The sequence below is a fragment of the Rhinolophus ferrumequinum genome, chromosome 25 (genome assembly GCF_004115265.2).
Source record: "Rhinolophus ferrumequinum isolate MPI-CBG mRhiFer1 chromosome 25, mRhiFer1_v1.p, whole genome shotgun sequence".
NCBI lineage: Eukaryota > Metazoa > Chordata > Mammalia > Chiroptera > Rhinolophidae > Rhinolophus > Rhinolophus ferrumequinum.
This window is the reverse complement of record NC_046308.1, coordinates 8,038,192-8,056,815: the sequence shown is the minus strand read 5'-3', so window position 1 is coordinate 8,056,815 and position 18,624 is coordinate 8,038,192. Positions and strand designations below refer to the sequence as shown.

Below are 18,624 nucleotides of genomic sequence, written 5' to 3'. Positions count from 1 at the left end.
AACCCCTCCTGGCCCAGCCCCCACTCCTCCCTACCCGCTGGCTGATGAGCAGGCGGTAGGCATGCTGGATGGCGGTGCGCTTATGCAACAGCAAAGACTTGAACTTGCGTTTCTCAATGTCATTGAAGGTGTCGAACACGACGGCCAGAAGCTGTGAGGGAAGAGCATAGAGACCTGTCTGCCCTGCACGGCAGGACATCAAGGGATCCGAGTGCGTCCTCTGCCTCCAGAGGGCGCTCTTCCATACACACCCCCAGATGGGGGCCTGGGGAGACTGTCCTGCCTGCCCCTGGTGATGCAGAAGTTTGTCTCTAAGTCTCAGTCGAGGAAGGCCCTTCATTGCAAATTCATTTGTAAATTTTCTCCCTTCAGATCCTTGAAGACATTGCTCTTCCATTTTCCCCAGGTTCTTCCTCTCCACCGACAGCTTGTCCCACGCTGGGCCGTTTTATAAGAGGAGAAGGAAGCAGAGAGGCATCTGCTGGGTTCTATGCCCAGGTCAGCTCAGTACGATGGCAGGGGCGGCTGTGTCCCTCCTGGGCCCTCCCAGCCTTGGAGCTAGAAGGAACATCCCTGTGCAGGACATGCCCTCCCCAGTTCCCATGTTCCCTGTCCTGGCGAGTCACAGCGTCACTCAGGGTCCCCAGAAATCGGGAAGGTGGAGACCTGACATCGAGGGCACGGCATTCTGCAACTGCCTAATTCCAAAGTCAGCATACTAACAACACAGCCTGCTTACCAGGGGGCAATGGGGGGGCAGCAGCAGAATTGGAAAGGAGACTTTTAGGAAGCACTTTTTTTTTTTTTTCAAAAATATTTGCAGGGAAACTCTCTTGTCCTTTCTACCTCCCCCCCTTCAAATTGGCCCCCATTTATTTTTTTCCTTTAGATCAAGCAAACTTTCTCTGTAAAGAGGCAGATAGCAACTATTTTAGGCTCTGAAGGCCAGATGGTCTCTGTCGAAACCACTCAACCCTGCAATTATAGCATGAAACCAGCCGGAGAGGATGTATAAACAAATGGGCGTGGCTGTGTGCCAATAAAACTTTATTGACAAATCCAGGCAAGAGGGCTGGCTTTGGTCAGCAGGCTGCGCTTTGCAGACCCCTGCCCTGAATTTTCACAGCTCTAAATCTTACTCTAATTCTTAGCTCTATAGTTACTAATTAAAACAAATCAATACACATAACATATTGTTATGATGCTAAACGAACAACAGTATATAAGAGCTGTAATGTGTATGAAGAGATACCCAACATATTTCTTTTTGGTTTTGAGGAATTACAAAAATATTTTTCAAGATTTCAAATGTTTAGATCTCACGTGTCCACTCCAGAGAAAATGTTTCCCATTTCTATCCTGGGCCTGGCTGTGGTGACCGGTGTGAGAAGGCTCTTCGCAAGTATAAAAATAAATGCAAGACTTGATAAGAGCCTCCCCCGGATAATTCTGGTGCTTACGACGTGTGCTCTTGGCACCGGTCTGACGGCCTTGACTTGGAGGCGATCGGCTGATGGCAAGAACACTCCTGGTGGCCAGCTAAGCCTCTGAGAAACACCTGCAAAGCTCCCCGTGTACGCGGGGACTTCACGTTCCCCTTAATGGAGTGTGGATTTTTTGATGGTTCGTGAGAAATGGGGTAGAAACACGCAAGACATTCCAGCACGTGGGTGCAGCAGGATGAGTGGTTAAGAGCAGGGCTCTGAAATCGGACCAGCTTGCCTGGCTACTCCAAGCTGGCCACTCCGTGGGCAAGGCATTCTATCCCTGGGACCCTCACTTCCCTCATCTACAAAATGAGAATCATAACGGGACCTCCAGGGTTTTTGTGTTACATCGTTTAATCCTTACACAAAGCACTTTGCATGGTGCCTAGCGAAGGCTTCCTAAGTGCCCGCTTTTATGGTGATTATACTTTTGGTGTGAGAATGAGAAGGTCCCGGGGAAAACTTGCCTTAAACTCTAGCCCTGTTTGCAGCAGCAGTGCCATGACTGCTGCTACCACTAACAACCCAAGTCCCAACAGGACGCCCCCAGCCACACTGCACATGATTACAACCTGGGAGCCCCCTCCCCAGTCAATGGCATTTCCTAGTTCTCCATTCCCATGGTGCCCAGCACAGTGTGGGCTAGAGAGTCCACTCCATGGACTGGAGGACACAGCCACTCACCAGGTTCATGATGAAGTACAGCTCGATGGAGAGGTACACGATGAAGAAGACACAGGACCAGGGGTTCCGGGAGTAGGAGGGCATCATCACGTCTGGGAAACTGCATTGGCAGAGGATTACGCACAGGGCCCCGTGGCTGCCTGCCTCCATCTTCTCTAAGGACACCTCCTCTCTTTTCTGCCTTCCCAGTCCCATCCCGCCTTCCCCTGCTCTCGGTCCATGGGCTTCCACCCCTCACAGTGCCCCGAGCGCCTGTCTGGGCTGAGATGTGGAATATTCTGGGCTGAGAAGAGGAGAAGACCCTGGGCACTCGCAGAGGGCAGGAGGAGCCAGAGCAGAGCCCAAACTCACTTGGCCGTGGTCAGAAGGACGAACAGACTGACAATGCTGCTCTCCAGGGTGCTGAAGTACTGTCCAGGGAAGGAGGCAGAAGAGCACGTTGGCGCCAGCCGGAGCGCACACAGCAGCCAGGAACTGGCTGCAACGGGCCACCGGGAGCACTCTGTCCTTTCCTCTCTCCCCCGCCCAACTCTGCCTCCTCCCAAGGAGTCCCTGCGGGATGGCAGAGGGACGAGCAAACGTGGAGTGCGGATCCCTCCACCTTCCTGAACTCCGTGCTTCTGGCAGAAGCAGACAACTTGACTTTCTCTTAGAGGATCACACATTTGCACAATTAACTTGGCTCTCCTCCACTGCTCCTCCAAAATGTTCCCATGTTCCAACTCTGATCCTAGAAACATGCGTCTCAGGACAGGAAAGGGGATCCCCTCAGCGCTCAAGGGAGGAAATGGCTCAAGTCTGGGTCATGGCGATGTTCAGGGGCCATAAGCTGTGATGAGAAACCAGGCAGGGCACCTTCCTAATGTGGCTAGGGGTCAGTCCAGCCACCTTGTCTGAGGGGGAAGGCCTCACATAAAGGAAGAAACAGATAAAACATAGCGATTACTTACGGGGTCTGAAGGGTTCGGGGAGAACAAGTAGAAACCTAAAGGTGGTGGGAAACATTGAAAAGGGGGTTAGAGCAGAGGTCCTAAACCCAGACGTCAAAAGGATTGGATCAAAAAACGTAAATGAGAGCCGTGGAGCGAGGGAGTGGTGGGGGCTGTGGCACCTGGAGAACATGTGCTCTGTCTAAAGGGAGCAGGTGCTGCCGGGCACTGGATATAAATGCAGCTGTTTGGAAATGGGGCCCCAGGACCATCAAGTCTCTTATTTAAAAGGCCTGGACATCTGTATCTTTGTGTAAAAATCCAATTTTAAAATGCTGGCTCAACATTTTCAGACCCAACCAATTCATCCACAGGCCTGATTTGGAATCCAGATGCTGGTTTACAACCTTTGGTTCTGAAAACACAACAGCCAAGTAACAATGCCAAAGGAACCCCACTGCTCCCCTGCAGCCAGGGCTCCTGGGAGGGGAAAACCATTCATTTCCTCCCTCTCGGGATGAGCTTTTCCCCCGAGTCCTTGAAATCCTGAGTGGGAAAAGGGAGAAACTCTGCCCTCAGGGGAAGTCAACCCCCTCGAAGCACAAAGGAAATTCTAACGACTGGGGCAGAGGGAAGAGGAAGAGGGAGCCAACACCTCAGAAGAGATCAGTCACAGGGCCTGGGAGCTGGCCTTAGACTCAGAGCGCTTTGGTTTCATTGTCTTCACCTTCCCAGGATGACAGAAGGGACCTACGGCGTCTTTGCCATTTTCAGGGTCCCCACTGTCCACGCCCTGTGTCTGGATGTGGGTGTCGTATAAATACGTGGCCTCATCTGAAGACGCAAGGCCTCCTCGGGGTTAGAAAAGCCATGATCTTGTTTTTCTATCTAGAGAAGCTGACGTGTGCAGACCCTAATGTACCAGGTATAGGCCACATAGAAACTGTCACGCATGTATCCGCCAGGACACACGAGAGCGTTCAATGCGGTATGATTTGTGATAGTGAAAAATGCCCAGCAGCGGAGCAGATAAATAAATCTGGGTATGTTCACCACACTCCAGTGAAAATGAATGAACAACATTGACATGTATCAACAAGAGTAAACTTCAAACACATAATGCTGCACCTTGCAGGCGGGGAGACACCCAATACCTAACCGCTGATAGAAATTTTTTTAATCTTCAAAGCAATAAGACTTGTTGCTTAAGGAAGTGTCACTATAAAGTGATACTCGAAAGACACGCACACAAATGCTAAGCTTAGGACGTGCGTACCTCTGGGGGGAAAACGGAGATCGTGGAAGGATACAAAAGGGGCTTCCCTTTTATTTCTGATTCTTCACTTCCTAAGTGGGGGTCCACGGGTGTCTGTATCATTTGGAAAACCTTTCTCAATTTCTAAAACTGTCAAAGTGAAATTTTCTCCCGCCACACATTTGCTTTTTGCCTGACCGCCTGGGTCTTGGGGTGCAGGGGACTCACCAAGAATGGCGAAAATGACCATGAAGAAGAGCAGCAGCAGGAGGATGTCCATGAAGGGTGGCAGGGACTGGAAGATCTGCCGAAGGTTGCTGGGGAGAAAGACGGGGCGAGGAGGGGTGAGGCGTGGGGGGCGGGGCTCTGGGAGCCAGCCTGGGAGCCTCCGCGGGGCTCCATGCCTGTCCAGACGGGGGCCTGGTGCTCCTGGCTCATAGAACACCACACCCCACTGCACCCTGGCCTGTGACATCAGACGCTGTGTTGTCCTAGGAGACTTCCTACTCAAGTGGGGGAAGGGAGGAACTTGGCATACAAAGCCGCTGCCGCCGCCTGCTTACAGAGACCAGGCAGGTGAGCACACTGTGCGAGGGAGGGAACAGCACAAGGCCAAGGGCACGACCTTAGGCGCAAAGGTCAGCTTCTCGAGGGGTGGGATGCACAAGAAGTTCGAGGCCACCTAGTCCTAGGACACAGGTGCCCCGTCTTGAGGATGGGCACGAATGAATTGCTCGCCTACTCTCATCAGCAGTAGCCCAGCCAAGAGATTTTCCTGATGGAGACATCCGAACCAAGCTGAACTCTAGGCTGACGGCCTGGTGTGAGGTCAGTGGCCGGGTCTCGGGGGAGGTCCAGGACAGCCTGGCCGTAGCCACGTCGCCTGCTTTAGGCTGCCGCTGCTGCTGCGTTCGGGCAGATCATGTGTTGGAGAGAGAAGTCAGCCCCAGGAGGCTGTGGGTAAGATGGCAAACAGCCCTGGACCGGGTGACCTCAGTGTCAGCCAGAAGGCCGCCCTCCTCCGGGGGGTCAAGCGGCCGAAGGAAGTGTGTGCTGAGCGTCTACCAGGGTGCAGGATGGACCCTGTCATCACTTGACTCACTGGGTCCTGCTCCACTGGCCCAGAGGTCCAGGCCAGGCCAGGACAGCAACTGTGTGGGCGGCTCCCCCCCAGGCCTTACCGCCGGACGCCACCGCAGTACCGACAGTCCACCAGGAAAATGCAGCGCAGTGCCCGGGTCACCCGCACGTGGGACGTCTGCCGTACCAACACCACGATGGCCTCGATGAACTGCACCACCAGCACGGAAGTCTGAGGACGGACGGACAGGCAGCACCGTCAGCGCCTCCAGCGCCCTGACCTGAGGGCTGGCTAGCTGCTGCCCGCTCTGGCCTCAGGAGGCCCTTCCCTCCTCTCCAGCTCTCTCGTACCTTCCCCAACATTCAGCAGCCGCCGGAGAAGAACCCTCGGCTGCTGGCACAGGTGTGTGGCCCCAGGACAATGAACCCGAGGGAGAACGCTCCCAGCAGCTCGTCAGATGGTATTCACTGAGCAGAGGCGCCACTCTGCCCGGCCACGGCCACCCGCAATGACTTGTACCGCGAAGGACCCTGAGGTCTGCAGCGCATCTTCATCTCCCATTGTCCAGGCACGTTCTCTGGACCGGCGTGCATGCGTTTTACACTGCGAAGTGCCGCATGGACATACTCCTACTTACACCTGTCTCTACTGCACAGACAGAAGGTGTATAATACTGGTCACTGGGCAGCGAGGGCTTGGAGGCCAGACAGACCTGGGTGTCAATCCTGACTCTCCAGAAAGTAGATCCCACTCTGCCGGCTGGCTGCACGTGAACTAGGAATAGTACATCTCCCGCAAAGGTTACCGTGCCGGTGCTTGGCACGCACACATACGAAATCACATTAGCTACTGTTAGCAGGACGGTGACATCTGGAGCACGGCTGTGCAAGGCTGGGAAGCACGGCAAGGACGGGGGCCAGGAGTCACCCTTCTGAGCGCAGGACTAGGCCCCCGGGGGGATTTGGAATGGAACTCAAGACAGAGCTTGAAGGGGACATGGGAGAAAATGCTGTGTGGAGATAGACACGTCACCTTGACCATGGTCCGTCTGTGCCGGATGAAGGTGTGGAGGCCCAGCCAGCGCAACTTCATGCAGAGTTCAAAGACAACCACCATCAGGGCGAGCAGCTCCAAGGTTGCGTGGACCTGTCAGCAAAGGGTGTGGAGATGTGGCATCACCAGCCCCATCCTCCCCACTGGCGGTCACTCCCAACCGCCTTTGCCCCTGAGGTTGCAGACAGTGGGTGGGATTACTGACCAGGCACACTGGTCACCTGGAGCACAGGTGTGGCCACTGGTTGTAAGTGACACAATCAGGTGGCGCCCTCCCTGGCATTCCTGAGTGAACAGAGTCCCAACGAGACTAGGGAAAGTGCATTCACTCCACAGGGGACCCCAGGCAAGGCCCGTGGAGTAGGTCCCTGCTGTTCCCGAGGCCTCGATGACCTCCCACGGCCTCTCTGTTTTAAATCCATTTGCAGTGTGTGCCCTTCCAGAATGTTCCCTTTCAGGCCTGAGTGAGCCTGAGAGACGGTTGGTGGCACTTGCCCACAGAGAGCAGCGGGCCCTAGCGACCTGGACACTCACGTAGATGCCAAGCCGGAGTGCGGGGACAGCGGGGGCCTCACACAGGGACAGCAGCAGCAGAAGCAGGGCCGTGAAGAGCTCCATCAGGTAGAAAAGGTGGTTGTGTGCGAAGAGGTAGGCCGCCAGCGCGACAGCATTCTTGGGGTGGGTGAAGAACTTGTCGTTATTCTCGCCTTCCTGAAGAAACAAGAGCCATGTGGGCGAGCGAGCCTCCAAGACACGGTGGTGTCCGTGCGCCGGGGAGAAAGGGAGGCCCTCGGTAGGTCAGAAGAGATTTGGGCCAGAGTCGGAAGACGGTGGAAAATCGAAAGTATTATCTTCACAGTTCTGCGCACTAGTCAAGTCTCACTCTTACCTGCTGACGGGGCTCGAAAGATTGGCTGCCTTCCTAAAAACCCCTTGGAGGAATCAAAGAATACAAAGTCAGAGAGAAAGTAAAGAGATGCGGGTGCATCTGGTCCCTGTAGAGGCCAAATTCTCACTCTCGGAAGTGTCTGCGGAATGTAAAGAGCCGGGGGGATCTGGGGTACACAAGCTCGGATGCGTCCTGCCTTCCCCACGCCTCCCGACGTAACCCTGAGAAAGTTCCTCCACCTTCTTCAGCTATCAACAGGAAAACCCTAGTCCTTCCTCGTAGGGCCCCTGTAAGACACTGAGGACGGTGCCTGGCACACAGTAAGCTCCCCACAGATATTAGCTATTATTATTATGTTATAGCAACGTTGAGAGGAAAAAAGAAGCCAGGGGGTACCTCTCCTACACTCCTGTGCACTCAGGCGTCCCCGTAGCCTATTTCCCAATTCACGGTGCTAGTTCCGCCTAATTTCCTGCAAAATGACGGCCCCGCTCTGGACTCTTGCGTCTCAGGAGTAACAGCAGCCAGGCCCGAGCGAGCGCCGCGTCTGGCCCCGGGCCTGAGCCCTGGGCCTCCATCCTCACAAAATCCCTTTCAGGCCGGCTCTGTTATTATCCCATTGGACAGAGCTGAGAACATCGAAGCACAGGGAGGGGGCTTAGTGTCTGAGCTTCGAGAGCCAGGCTGTCAGATTCCAGCGTCCTTGCTCTGACTACTACCGGCCTCCTGCTATGATGTAGAAAATACACTGCAGAGCCCGGGATGGTCCACTTGGAAATACAAGCGGACGTCGCCCTGAGGCTATTGCTGACCATGTGTGTTAGGGGCGGCCTTCCTGGGGGAAGCACGGGGATAAGGGGCATCCCTCCTCCTCAGCGTCGTCACGTGGGGACCCCGTGGGGCGGCTGACACTTAGTGAGCACTGACTTGGCTTACTGGGTCTGCGGGCATCACCTTGGCTTCAGTGTTTCTCAGCGGGGGGCAATGTCGTCCCCCACCCTCCCCATCCAGCCTGGGGACATGGGAGGTTGTCACATCTGGGGGATGCTGTTGGCATCTTGTGGGCAGATTCCAGGGGTGCTGCTAAAGAGCCCACAAGGCACAGGACAGCCCATCACAACAAAGACTTATCCCGCCGCCGACTTCAAGACTGCCGAGCTGAGCCTGCCTCATTCACACCCAGCACTGACCCTCAGAACAGACGTTTCCACGGGCTGCATGTCCGAGAGGAAGAAAGTGGCAAAGCCAGAATGTAAACTAGCCTCCTCCCCAGAGCTCTCTGAAAGCATCCGGCTGTCTTGAGACACAGTCAGACCTTCACCTGTTCCAACCATTCAACTGTTGTTCTGAGAGGAGGCCACCTTCGCCACCCTCACGAACCCTTACTCCAGGGAAGGGGCCAGAGCAGGCGAACGGGACGAAGCGTCTCTGGGCCCCGATGGGGAGCATGGCGCCCTGGAAAGAGTTCCAGTCTGCTGGGCTCCCTCCCGTGGCAATCCACGGCGGCTTCAGCTCACCAAGCCCATTGCAGAGAGACGGGAAGGCGAGGGAGACAGTCCTCGCCTGGCACGGTCCCTGGTGCATAAACACAGTAGGTGTTTCATCGATGTTTGCTAGGAGGAAACATTCCCGTAAGAGATCACGTCTCCAGGCTACAGACCAGCCCTGGGCTGTCCAGCAGCCGGGAGGTGGGGAGCTCTGACCTTGGCTGTGGTTTGCAGGATAATTCTGAGCAAGTCACTTCCCTGAAGCTGGATACGTCACTACCGTTATTACCAAAACAGAAAGATAAACCACAGACTTGACAGGGGCAGGCCCCACAAAGGGAACAAACATGCCGGCAGTCAACCAGAGGGCAAGCCTCACTCAGAGTTCCTGTGATCTGTGCAGGGCTGTGGTTTTTACCACCGCTGCCACTGCCGAGGGTACACACAGGGTGGCCTGGGAAGCTTCTGGCTTGGATTACTAACGAATGCAATTCTTTGGTTATTTCTTCCCACACATAGGCGGGAATAAAGGTCTGACTAGAGGAAACCATGGATGTGGAGGGCTTGATTTTAACTCTAGGACTTGAAATTGCTACAGAGGAGAGAGAAGAGGAAGTCTCCACCAAGGAGAGAGTAAAATAGGACCCGAGCCACTGGATTCTGATCCAGACCCCAAGGAGAACACGGGTGTTGTTTCCTGGAGGCTGGTCACAAACCAGATGAGGAAAAATCGCAAGGCAGGCCAGCTGTACGTGGGTTCCAGGCCTTCACTCTCTGCTCCCTGGGGCAGAAGTCCACACAGAAAGTAAGAATTGTCTCGGAGGCGGTAGGACAGCTGAGCCCATGGCTCCCGAGGGCAAGTGAGTTAACAGGTAAAATTTGGGAAGAGAAGGGACCAGGTATCCTCAAAACAGCAAGGGTTCCAATTACCCAAGTGCACTGGTGACTCCGTGCAGCAGCTCAGCTGCAAAGCAGGAAAAGGAAGGCCATCTGACAGCAGCAACACCCACCCCCAAAACAGCTACAAACTCCTGCTCATTTTTAAATGATGCATTTTTGGTAAAATATTCAAATACTACACAGGAATAGAAGGTTGTAAAAAGCCATCAGCCAAAAGCAATCACCTTTAACACTGAGAAACAACTTTCCAGATGTGAACGGGTATCTGTGCAAACACATACACATACACAGATATGTGTTGCTATATATACACATATATACCTATATGTGTTTGTGTGTGTGCATATATGTACACACGTAAACAAAAATTGTCAGATTACAGCTGCTTTTCTGTGACCTCCTTTGCCACAAGTACACGGCCCATTTTCAAGTGGAGACATGTGGTCGGGTATAGAAATGAGGCAACAATGTGGAGAAGAAAGAACATCGTTTGGACGCTAGATGGATCCTGTTTAAATCCACACTCTACACCTTACTAGCTGGGTGGCTTTGGACTCAATTAGCCCCTCGGAGCCTTAGTTGTTAGTCTGTAAAAGTGGGAGGTGATCAAACTGCTTCCCAGGGTTGTTAGAAAGATTAGCAAGAGCCCACTTAAAGTTAGATATTTTTATTACACATAATCCCATCTGCTTAAGGAAAGAAGGAATTCTCAGGGTTTCTGAAGTCCCCCAGGCCTTTCTAATTCTGGGTTCTGACCCATTCCAGTCTCTTGATTTGCACCTGTTCAACCTCAGAGAAGGGGAGAGGGTGACCCCGCCACATCATCAATAGGCATGGCTGGCCTTGCTAAAATGTCACCACAACAGCCCCATTGCCTTATCCTGAATCCAAACGCACCTGCTGAAGAGCACGGCTGTATGTGACACTGCCCAAAACACAGAGACATAAAGACAATGGGACCAGCATCAAATAAATACCTGGTTTTAATTAAGTCTTTAAAAAAATAAAACAAATACTTACAATGGGGAGCTGCTTCAAGGGAAAAATATTAGGGAAAGTTATCATTCAAATGAATTTGAGAAAAATTCCATTTCCTCACCCAAACCCTTTCTTGTGATCTCACCAGAAACTGAAACCTTGGAGTGACAAGATTAGGCGACAGGCCACGGACAGTGACACTGGCAGCTAACAGGCAAAATCCTCTTTGGAGAATGTTCAATACTATACATCCAGGGCCCTAGAAAATGTTGATTCCTTCTGCCCAGTAATTCTGCTTCTTAGAGTCTTTCCTAATAAAATAATCCTAGATATTTAAAGAAAGAAAGAGAAATAGCTATATGTATAGATTGTCCACGGATTATAATTTATAACAGGGAAATACATAAGGGAAATATAAAAATGAAAATATCCAACCTTGTCGGGATAGTTAAGTGAATTAGGATAGATTTGCCTGGTACCAAGTTATATTAAAATTTGTTGATAAGAATTAAAACATGAGAAAAAAGCTTACATATGCTATCTGTTATTTTTTAAAAAGGGCAGACTATCCAATTGTAGATACCACACGACTTTAAAATTATCTTACAAAACACGTACAACCTATGTGTTATTCTTAAAATAAATAATGTGGACAGTGCCTGCCTTAGGTGCAAGTTTTTTTCACATCCCCTTTGTACCTAAACTTATTGCAATGAGTATGTATTACTTTCATAAAAAAAGCATTATTTTAACAAAAGCATGGAATAGGAAGCATGAAAGCAGCAGTCGGTTAAACTGGAAAGAAATAAAGATCTCTGAGTGCCCCACACTAGGTCAGAAAACCCCTGCTACCGTAGTAAGTATATACAAAAGAAGTCCCCACCGGGAACAGGCCTCTTGGGGCGCCTCTGAGAAGACGGAGTGAGGAAGGGAAGGCAGCGTGGACAGGCTCAGGGAACCTCAGCTCACGTGGCACCACAAACCGCGGGTCACAGGACAAGCCCACGTGCATCGCCCTTCCGGTACGGTTGGCTCTCCCCCTCGTACAGGTGAGCAGCTCACACACAGAGCATGGAAGCCAGAAGTGAATTTCAGGGCCTCCAGTAGAGCGCCCCGGCTACCCTACTCCACCGACGGGCACCGAGAAGGGCCAGGTCCTGACCGGCAGGTACTTACCTGGAGGTAGATGGCTGCCTCTTGATAATTCATCTCCCAGTTGTGTCCGGTGGGGCTCGAGGGGAAACTGTCGCCCTCTGAGCTCAGGCTGGGGGCCGGGGAGTCGTGGACGGCATAGCTGCCTCCATCTACATGGGAAGAGGAGAAAGATCCACTTAGAACCCAGGCTTAAGAGCATGAAGACACCACTGGCCAAAAGGAAAGGCCGGTAGTCGCCTCACGTGTTCATACGTACATCCCATTATCTACAAGTCAATGCACCATCCCATGTCCTAAGACAGCAAGAGTTCATATGGCTAGTTAAAAATGGTTTCCTTTCTCTTGTTAAGTGAAAAAAGCCAGTGCAAAAGAGCACATACAGTATGCTATCTTTTGTGTAAAAAAAGGGAAGCAACAAGAAAACATACAGCTACCTACTTATCTTTACCAAAAGAAACGGAAGGATGTATCAGAACTCAATGAAATTGGGTGCCTACAAGAGGGGCAGGGAACAGGGTAGAAATGTCACTCACGGGGAGTGATCTTTTGGTTTACTTTTGACTTTTGGAATCATGTTAATAGTCTCCTTAGTCAAAAACGAAGAAGACTTGGATCTGTGGCTTGGTGCAGAATCTTCTGCTGCTTTTGCCTGCTGTTACCCATGCCCTTTTCTTCACTGCCCCATCAGACTTTGGAGAACATTCTTTGGCTCTGGCTGACTCCAACCCCCGAGGCAGGCAGGTGACCCAGGGGCCACTAGAGGCCCTCATCTCCCCTGGACAGGGATGGGTTCCGGCCTGGATGCTGACCCAAGCACGGCCAACGAGGTTGAAATTGGGACTTTTCCTGGGCCAGTTAGGAAGGACAGGCTCTCTCTCTGTTGCTGCTGGTGGTGGCCTCTGCCACCACGTGGGGACAGCCTGCCGGAGAAGGACGCCCACAGAGAACAACACAGTGAGAGAGGTAACCTGAGCTGCAACCTTGGGATCGAACTAAGCCAGACATCTACCTCAGCGTTTCCAAACTCTGAGCCCATAAAGGTCCTTTTATATTTAAGCCTATTCGAATTGGGTTTGTCACAACCCTCAAGGGTCTCTCCTGGTGTGTGGTCAGCAATGGCACCAGCAAAAGACCCTCAGCAGTTAATTTATTGGGGAGAAGAGCATCGAAGATGCAAATTTGGTTCCCCATAACCCACACTCTTAACTGACCCACTTCTAGGAAGGAAAAAGAATCACGTTTCAAACCCATTCTGTGGCAGAGTTTATTTCGCAAAGAGAACTACAGCATTGTCTCTCGTCCTGCAAGCTGCTGAAGGACTGACTCTCTACTTCCCTTCCCTTCGACGAGGTGGAGCCTGTGTCTCTTCTTGAAACAAGGTGAGCCTTCGCCAGTGCCTTGACTGGCAGGATGAGGATGTAATGCGTATGCCTTCAAAGGCTGGGGCATGAAAATGCTTCCAGCTTTTCCTCTGGGAACCTAGCCACCGTGCTGAGAAGCCCATGAGAAGAATCAGGGCCCCTCAGCCACAGCCCCGCTGAGCTGCCAGCCGACAGCCAGTACCAACGTGTCCGTCAGTTGAATGAGTCATCTCGAAAACATATGCTCCAGGCCGTCAAGTGTCCAGGCTGACACTGAGGGAGCAGAGACGCTGCCCCCCCCAGCCCCACCCAACTAGACTCCTGAGCAAAGTACATGGTATCGTGTGTCCTAAGCACTACGATGGGATGCTTAGTTACACAGCAATAAATGGCACATATCTGCGTGCTTTATACCCCTCAACCTACTTAATTCTCACACGGTCTATGAAGAAGGTAATATTACTCTTCCCACTTCAGACTAGAGGAAAGCAGGTGCAGCAAGGCTAAGGACCTCCCTGAGGCCAGGCAGCTAACGAGAGGCAGGGCTGGGGGAACAGTCCAGGCTGGCTAGCTCCAATTCGGGAGTCTACAGGCCTCTCAAGAAGGGGAAACCCCAAAAGGGTGACAGGGTAGTGCTGAAAGGACCAAAATATCGCTAACATGGAGTTACAAGTAGCAGGGGGGACATCCGGTTGCAACTCGCACTTGGGCACGCTGGCCCTTCTCTACCCAGCGCCAACATTTCCCCACTCTGAGGCCAGTGCCCATCTCTGAAAGAATTGAGCCCCCGGCAGACAGAGAAGGTCACACCACATTCCTCGTTCTGTTCCTGTGGAGCCACAATGTGACGGGAAGTAGGAGCCGCCCTGGGCAGGCAGCTGGATGGTGCTGCGACCTCGTGTGCCCGTGCCCCCTCCTCTGCCACCGTCACACACCACGGCAGGAGCTGGTGTCCGAGACACTGCAGTCCTAGGTAAAATAAATAAGCATGCCGTTGGGGTGGGCGGCGACAAGCTGGCACAGATGGCACAGGACGCTAGCGCCTTTCCCTCTGCCCTCCCCAAGACCTTTACCTGGCCGGCCTCCTCCCATCTCCCGCGCCACCCAAACCTCATCATCTCAGAGGCTGCCTTCGGCTCCCTCCCTGGGAAGTCACAGCTCTGTCCTTCCTCCTGGCATTTATTTACTTGTGGGCCTGTTGAGTGCCTGCTTCCCTGCCTGGAATGCCAGCTCCACCGGGGACTGACAGAGCAGGACATCTGTCTTCTTCACCGAGGTGTCCCTAGAGCCCAGAACAGTGTGGGGCATGACGCATGGCATAACAAGTGCTCAATAAACATCTGAATGCACGTGAAAGGGAAGCTCTTGCCCCGAAGTTCCCAGAAGCACACTCCCATGGAGGCCAGAGCAGGGGAAGTGGTTGCAGGGCCTGGTGGGTAGACTCCACGCATAGTGCAGTGGGGGTGGGGGGACAGCACCCATCGGCCCTAAGAAGGGGTGTGACATGACCTCTCGGTATTTCCTAAAGATAATTCTTTTAAGGATTTACTGAAGAGGGACTTTTTGTTTAAGAGGAATTCAGGGCAGAGCCTTCAAAAGAAAAGAGAGAAAAAATATGATACGAACTGCTGAGGGGAAGAATGGAGAATTCTCCCCTCCAGGGTGGACTTTGTTCCTTGCTTCTAACTATTCAACCTTGTACTTGCTACCTTGGCTTGCATACGAGGTCCCAAAAGGCAAAACCCGATAGCTTGTTTGTGGCTCTTCTGTGACGAGCCGGCTGAAAGGCTCTAGCTCACAGGGGCCACTGAGGGGCTTTTCAAGAAAGCCACAGGTGATTTCAAAGAGCCCCCTTCCCACCAGGTCGGAGCGGCTCATTTAGGGATTACAGAACTGGCGCAAATGGGAGGCAGAGAGCCAAGGTCCTTCCCATTCCTTTCATGTGCAGGGGCCGCAGCCAAGTCCAGAAGGGCTTTGAGAGCATTGCAAGACGCGGGGCTGGGTGCTGCGTGGGTCCTAATTCCCTGCCCGTTTGCTCTGCTCCAACCCTGTTTCCATCTTCCTGGGTCGGAGAAGTGGCCAGAGAGGTGATGGACACGCTCCAACTCCCAGGGGCTTCATTGTCGAATAAGGAATGCTCAGACGCAGCAGCCTCCCAGAGGGAGAGGACAATCACTGTCCTCAAAAGAGAAGAAGGTGGGGGTGGGAGGGGGCCCGTCAGAGGTGAGCGGCCCAGGCGGACGGAGTGGTGTCCGGGGGCACGGACCCCATGGGCTTCCTCAGAATGAACTCTCTCAAAGCAGGTGAGGGGCTATGCAGGGGCTCCCCACTGCCCTGACGGGTCACCACGGGGCACGAAGTCCCAGGCGATGGTCTGTCCCCACGTCCCCACTGAGACCCACGAGGTCTGCTCTGGGTCGTCTGCCTGGGGAGCCTCTGAGTCTGGTGGCTGTTAGCACCTCCCTGCCCTGGTGACCTGTTGCCCTGCCCTGGCCTACTCCTGCCCACCTGGGCCCACTCTGCACTTTCTGGGAGAAAAGGTCCCCAGGTAAATGACTGGTGCCCGCATCTTTAGGAGCGTCCCCTTCTCAGAGTGCGGGCCACCAAAGCGGTCAGATGGGCTCTCATCACAGCACTGCAGGCCCAGCCCCCTCCTGTGTGCAGACCGGCCCTCACACTGGTGATTATGAGAGATCAAGTAAGAATCAACACACACAACACCGGACTTAGCACCACCCTCGCCTGGGGCAGGGTGGGTTCTTCCGGGAGAGCTGGAAAGGCCAGGTGGAGGCATACCACAAGCGCCCAGCTGGAGGGGACCGGATGACCTCAGCACGGGCATGTCGGGGAGCTGGCCCTCCGCTGCCTCCTCCGGGAAGATGAGGGCTGGCCCTGGCCTCGGCATTTCCGCCTTCCCAGGAGGCAACTGGGCTGCAGCAGGCAGGAGGGTGGGAGAAGCCGTTTTCCTGGTCCTCATAGAAAGCCAGCTTCTCCACTCGCAGGAGGTTTCAAAAGGGCCAGAGCAAGCTGACCCGGAACATTCTTGGCAACCAGAGAGACCCCATTCTGCGCCGTTGGGGGAAGTTCCCCACAGGGAAACGTCTTGTTCTGCACTTCAGATGCCCTGAGCAGACAGCACGCATGTGAAAACCAGTCCGTAGCCTTTCCAGGCCCGCAGACCTTAGCCACCAAAGATTTCTGCAACACCTACCCTTTAACTACCCTCCCTGAATCATGGCAATCAGCCCAGGGAGGAGGTGAACTAAAATCACTGGCAAGGAACAGGAGAAGGAACTGAAAGAAAGCCCTGAACTGACAGGCATGAGAATACAAAACAACAACAGAAAGTCTGCCTCAAAGTATGAGAGCAGTTCCCCATCCAGAGGACAGGCAGACAAACCAGGATGACCTGTTTGCACAGATGGTAACGCTTCCTCCACGCTGATGTAACAGGGCCCAGACGTTCCCTGCAAAACAGCTGGCTGCTTTGCATGCCGCCTCTGAAACGGCCCTGCGGGGAATCCAAGGTTTCCGTTCGCTGGAGCACAGCGTGCTGCAGCATCCTGGTGGTGCTGGGTAAATAGAAACAGTTTCCATATGCCGGCCATAAAGCTGCACCAGGGAGGAGAGGGAAAGAACAGGCAGAGGGGACGGCTTCTGTGACCCACCCCCATCCAGCAAGTGCAGGGTCTGCTGGGCTGGGAAAACCATGGGGGCCTTCTTTTGGGGCTCGGGGCAAGAGGTTGCTTTGAATAAAAGGCCTGTGAGCTCCTTGAGGGGCAGCAGCTCTTATCAGAAAGAATGCAAGGCAGTGACTGTTCTGGGAAGGTTTATACTGCGGACCCTACCCCCATGCAATCCTCACTCCTTTTCATTCTCTTACGCGTACACAACCTCATGCATCCTCAAACACACACACACACACACACACACACACACACACACACCCCCTACACATCATCTTCAAGACAAAAGGTAGCCCTGGACACCCAAGTTCACTCCCCGCGGTGCTCCTCCCCCATCCTCGAGCTAATCCCCCAGCCTCAGTTTCTTCATCCATTAACTGGGACTGGTGCCAGCTGTGCTCTGGGCATCACAGAAACAAATGCCAATACCCACAAAGCACTAGGAGACCTCCGGAAACCAGTGTCGACCAGAATGACAATGAGCAATCGCCCAACCTTTCACCACTTGTCACTGAAAGCCTCACTCCATGGGAAAAAGCTTGAAGAGGAAAATAAACCAGAGTGACACTGATGAGTTTTCCAGGCGCGGTGTCGCCACACACACTTGCTTCTGTGCCGGCTGGCTCTGCAAAGCCCCTAGATAAAAATTGGGCAAGAAACACTTTGCCGAAAGAAAGCGGAGTGCACATTTCCTTCTGTTCAGGCCTTCTCTTGCTGATGACTGACAGCAAGATGGCGTGGGAGGTAGACCCACGTTACCGATGCACGTGAGTCAAGGCTGCAAACCCAGCCAGAGTCCCCCGCCAATGGACTGACCTCCAGAGAGACAAGAATTGGCACAGAGCCCTCCCAGTTGAATCACTGGCCTCAAGCCCAAAACCCGTCCGGCCAAAGGCTTAGGCCAGAGGCGGAAAGGAAAAACGAAAGGCTCAACCAGACCGGTACCATGGGTCAAGCACTGTTCTAGAAGGAGGAGCTCTGGTTTGGAAGTGGCCAGGATAATGCCTGGTACCACCTCCAACTTTGTTTCCGGCCAGCTGACAGGAGTTCCGTGTAGATACACAAGAGGGCCTGAACTGGCTAGAAAGTTGAGAGCTGTAGCTATTAAACAGAGGAGATGAAAGGAAAGGTGGGGCGTGGGGGTGGTGCAAAGATTGGAAACAACAGGCACCCAGGAGGGGCTGGGAAAATGAGCAGCCCCTAGTGATGGAAGGTAGTGATTACTGCCCCAGGTGCCCACCCCACACACTGGCTGGGAACCTTGCATTCCTGAGGTCGCACACATGACCTTGAGAGCAACTCTCTAGTAATCTTAAGAAATCAGGTGGCAATTTGGGGGAGAACAAGGGAGGGTGAAGTTTACAAAAGCTGACCTTCCAGATGCAAATAAACACGGTTTAACTTGAGGAGGCATTTATTCAGCACCTACTGTATACCGCAAGCACTGTGCGAGGCATCGGATTTGAAAAAGTAAAGCCGTGAATGTTGCCCTCATGGAGTTCACTATCAGGAGGCGAAAGAAGGCATGTCCTTCGGGTGCGTCAGAGTCACTTGTTCATTATAACAGCCTAGAAAAGGATGTTATAACAGCGACCCTCCACCGCGGCTGGTGGGCAGAGGCAGGGAGCAATTCGGGGGCAATGTCTGCACTGACTTTTGAAGGACGAAGGATAAAGAGG

The 18,624-nt window shown here is 53.1% G+C and overlaps 1 protein-coding gene across 4 annotated transcripts in view; it reads right to left on the bottom strand.

Annotated features, from left to right (window-relative positions):
* Nucleotides 1–18,624, bottom strand: part of TPCN1 (two pore segment channel 1) — a 53,669-nt gene that overhangs the window by 17,070 nt on the left and 17,975 nt on the right. For all 4 annotated transcript variants that reach the window (XM_033098186.1, XM_033098183.1, XM_033098188.1 and 1 more), the window contains 9 exons: nucleotides 11,920–12,047; nucleotides 7,024–7,200; nucleotides 6,469–6,582; nucleotides 5,537–5,667; nucleotides 4,584–4,672; nucleotides 3,122–3,156; nucleotides 2,523–2,581; nucleotides 2,172–2,271; nucleotides 35–151 (listed from right to left, as the gene is read on the bottom strand). In XM_033098186.1, the coding sequence (XP_032954077.1) occupies nucleotides 35–151; nucleotides 2,172–2,271; nucleotides 2,523–2,581; nucleotides 3,122–3,156; nucleotides 4,584–4,672; nucleotides 5,537–5,667; nucleotides 6,469–6,582; nucleotides 7,024–7,200; nucleotides 11,920–12,047 (950 nt within the window). The remainder of the gene's footprint in view (nucleotides 1–34; nucleotides 152–2,171; nucleotides 2,272–2,522; nucleotides 2,582–3,121; nucleotides 3,157–4,583; nucleotides 4,673–5,536; nucleotides 5,668–6,468; nucleotides 6,583–7,023; nucleotides 7,201–11,919; nucleotides 12,048–18,624) is intronic.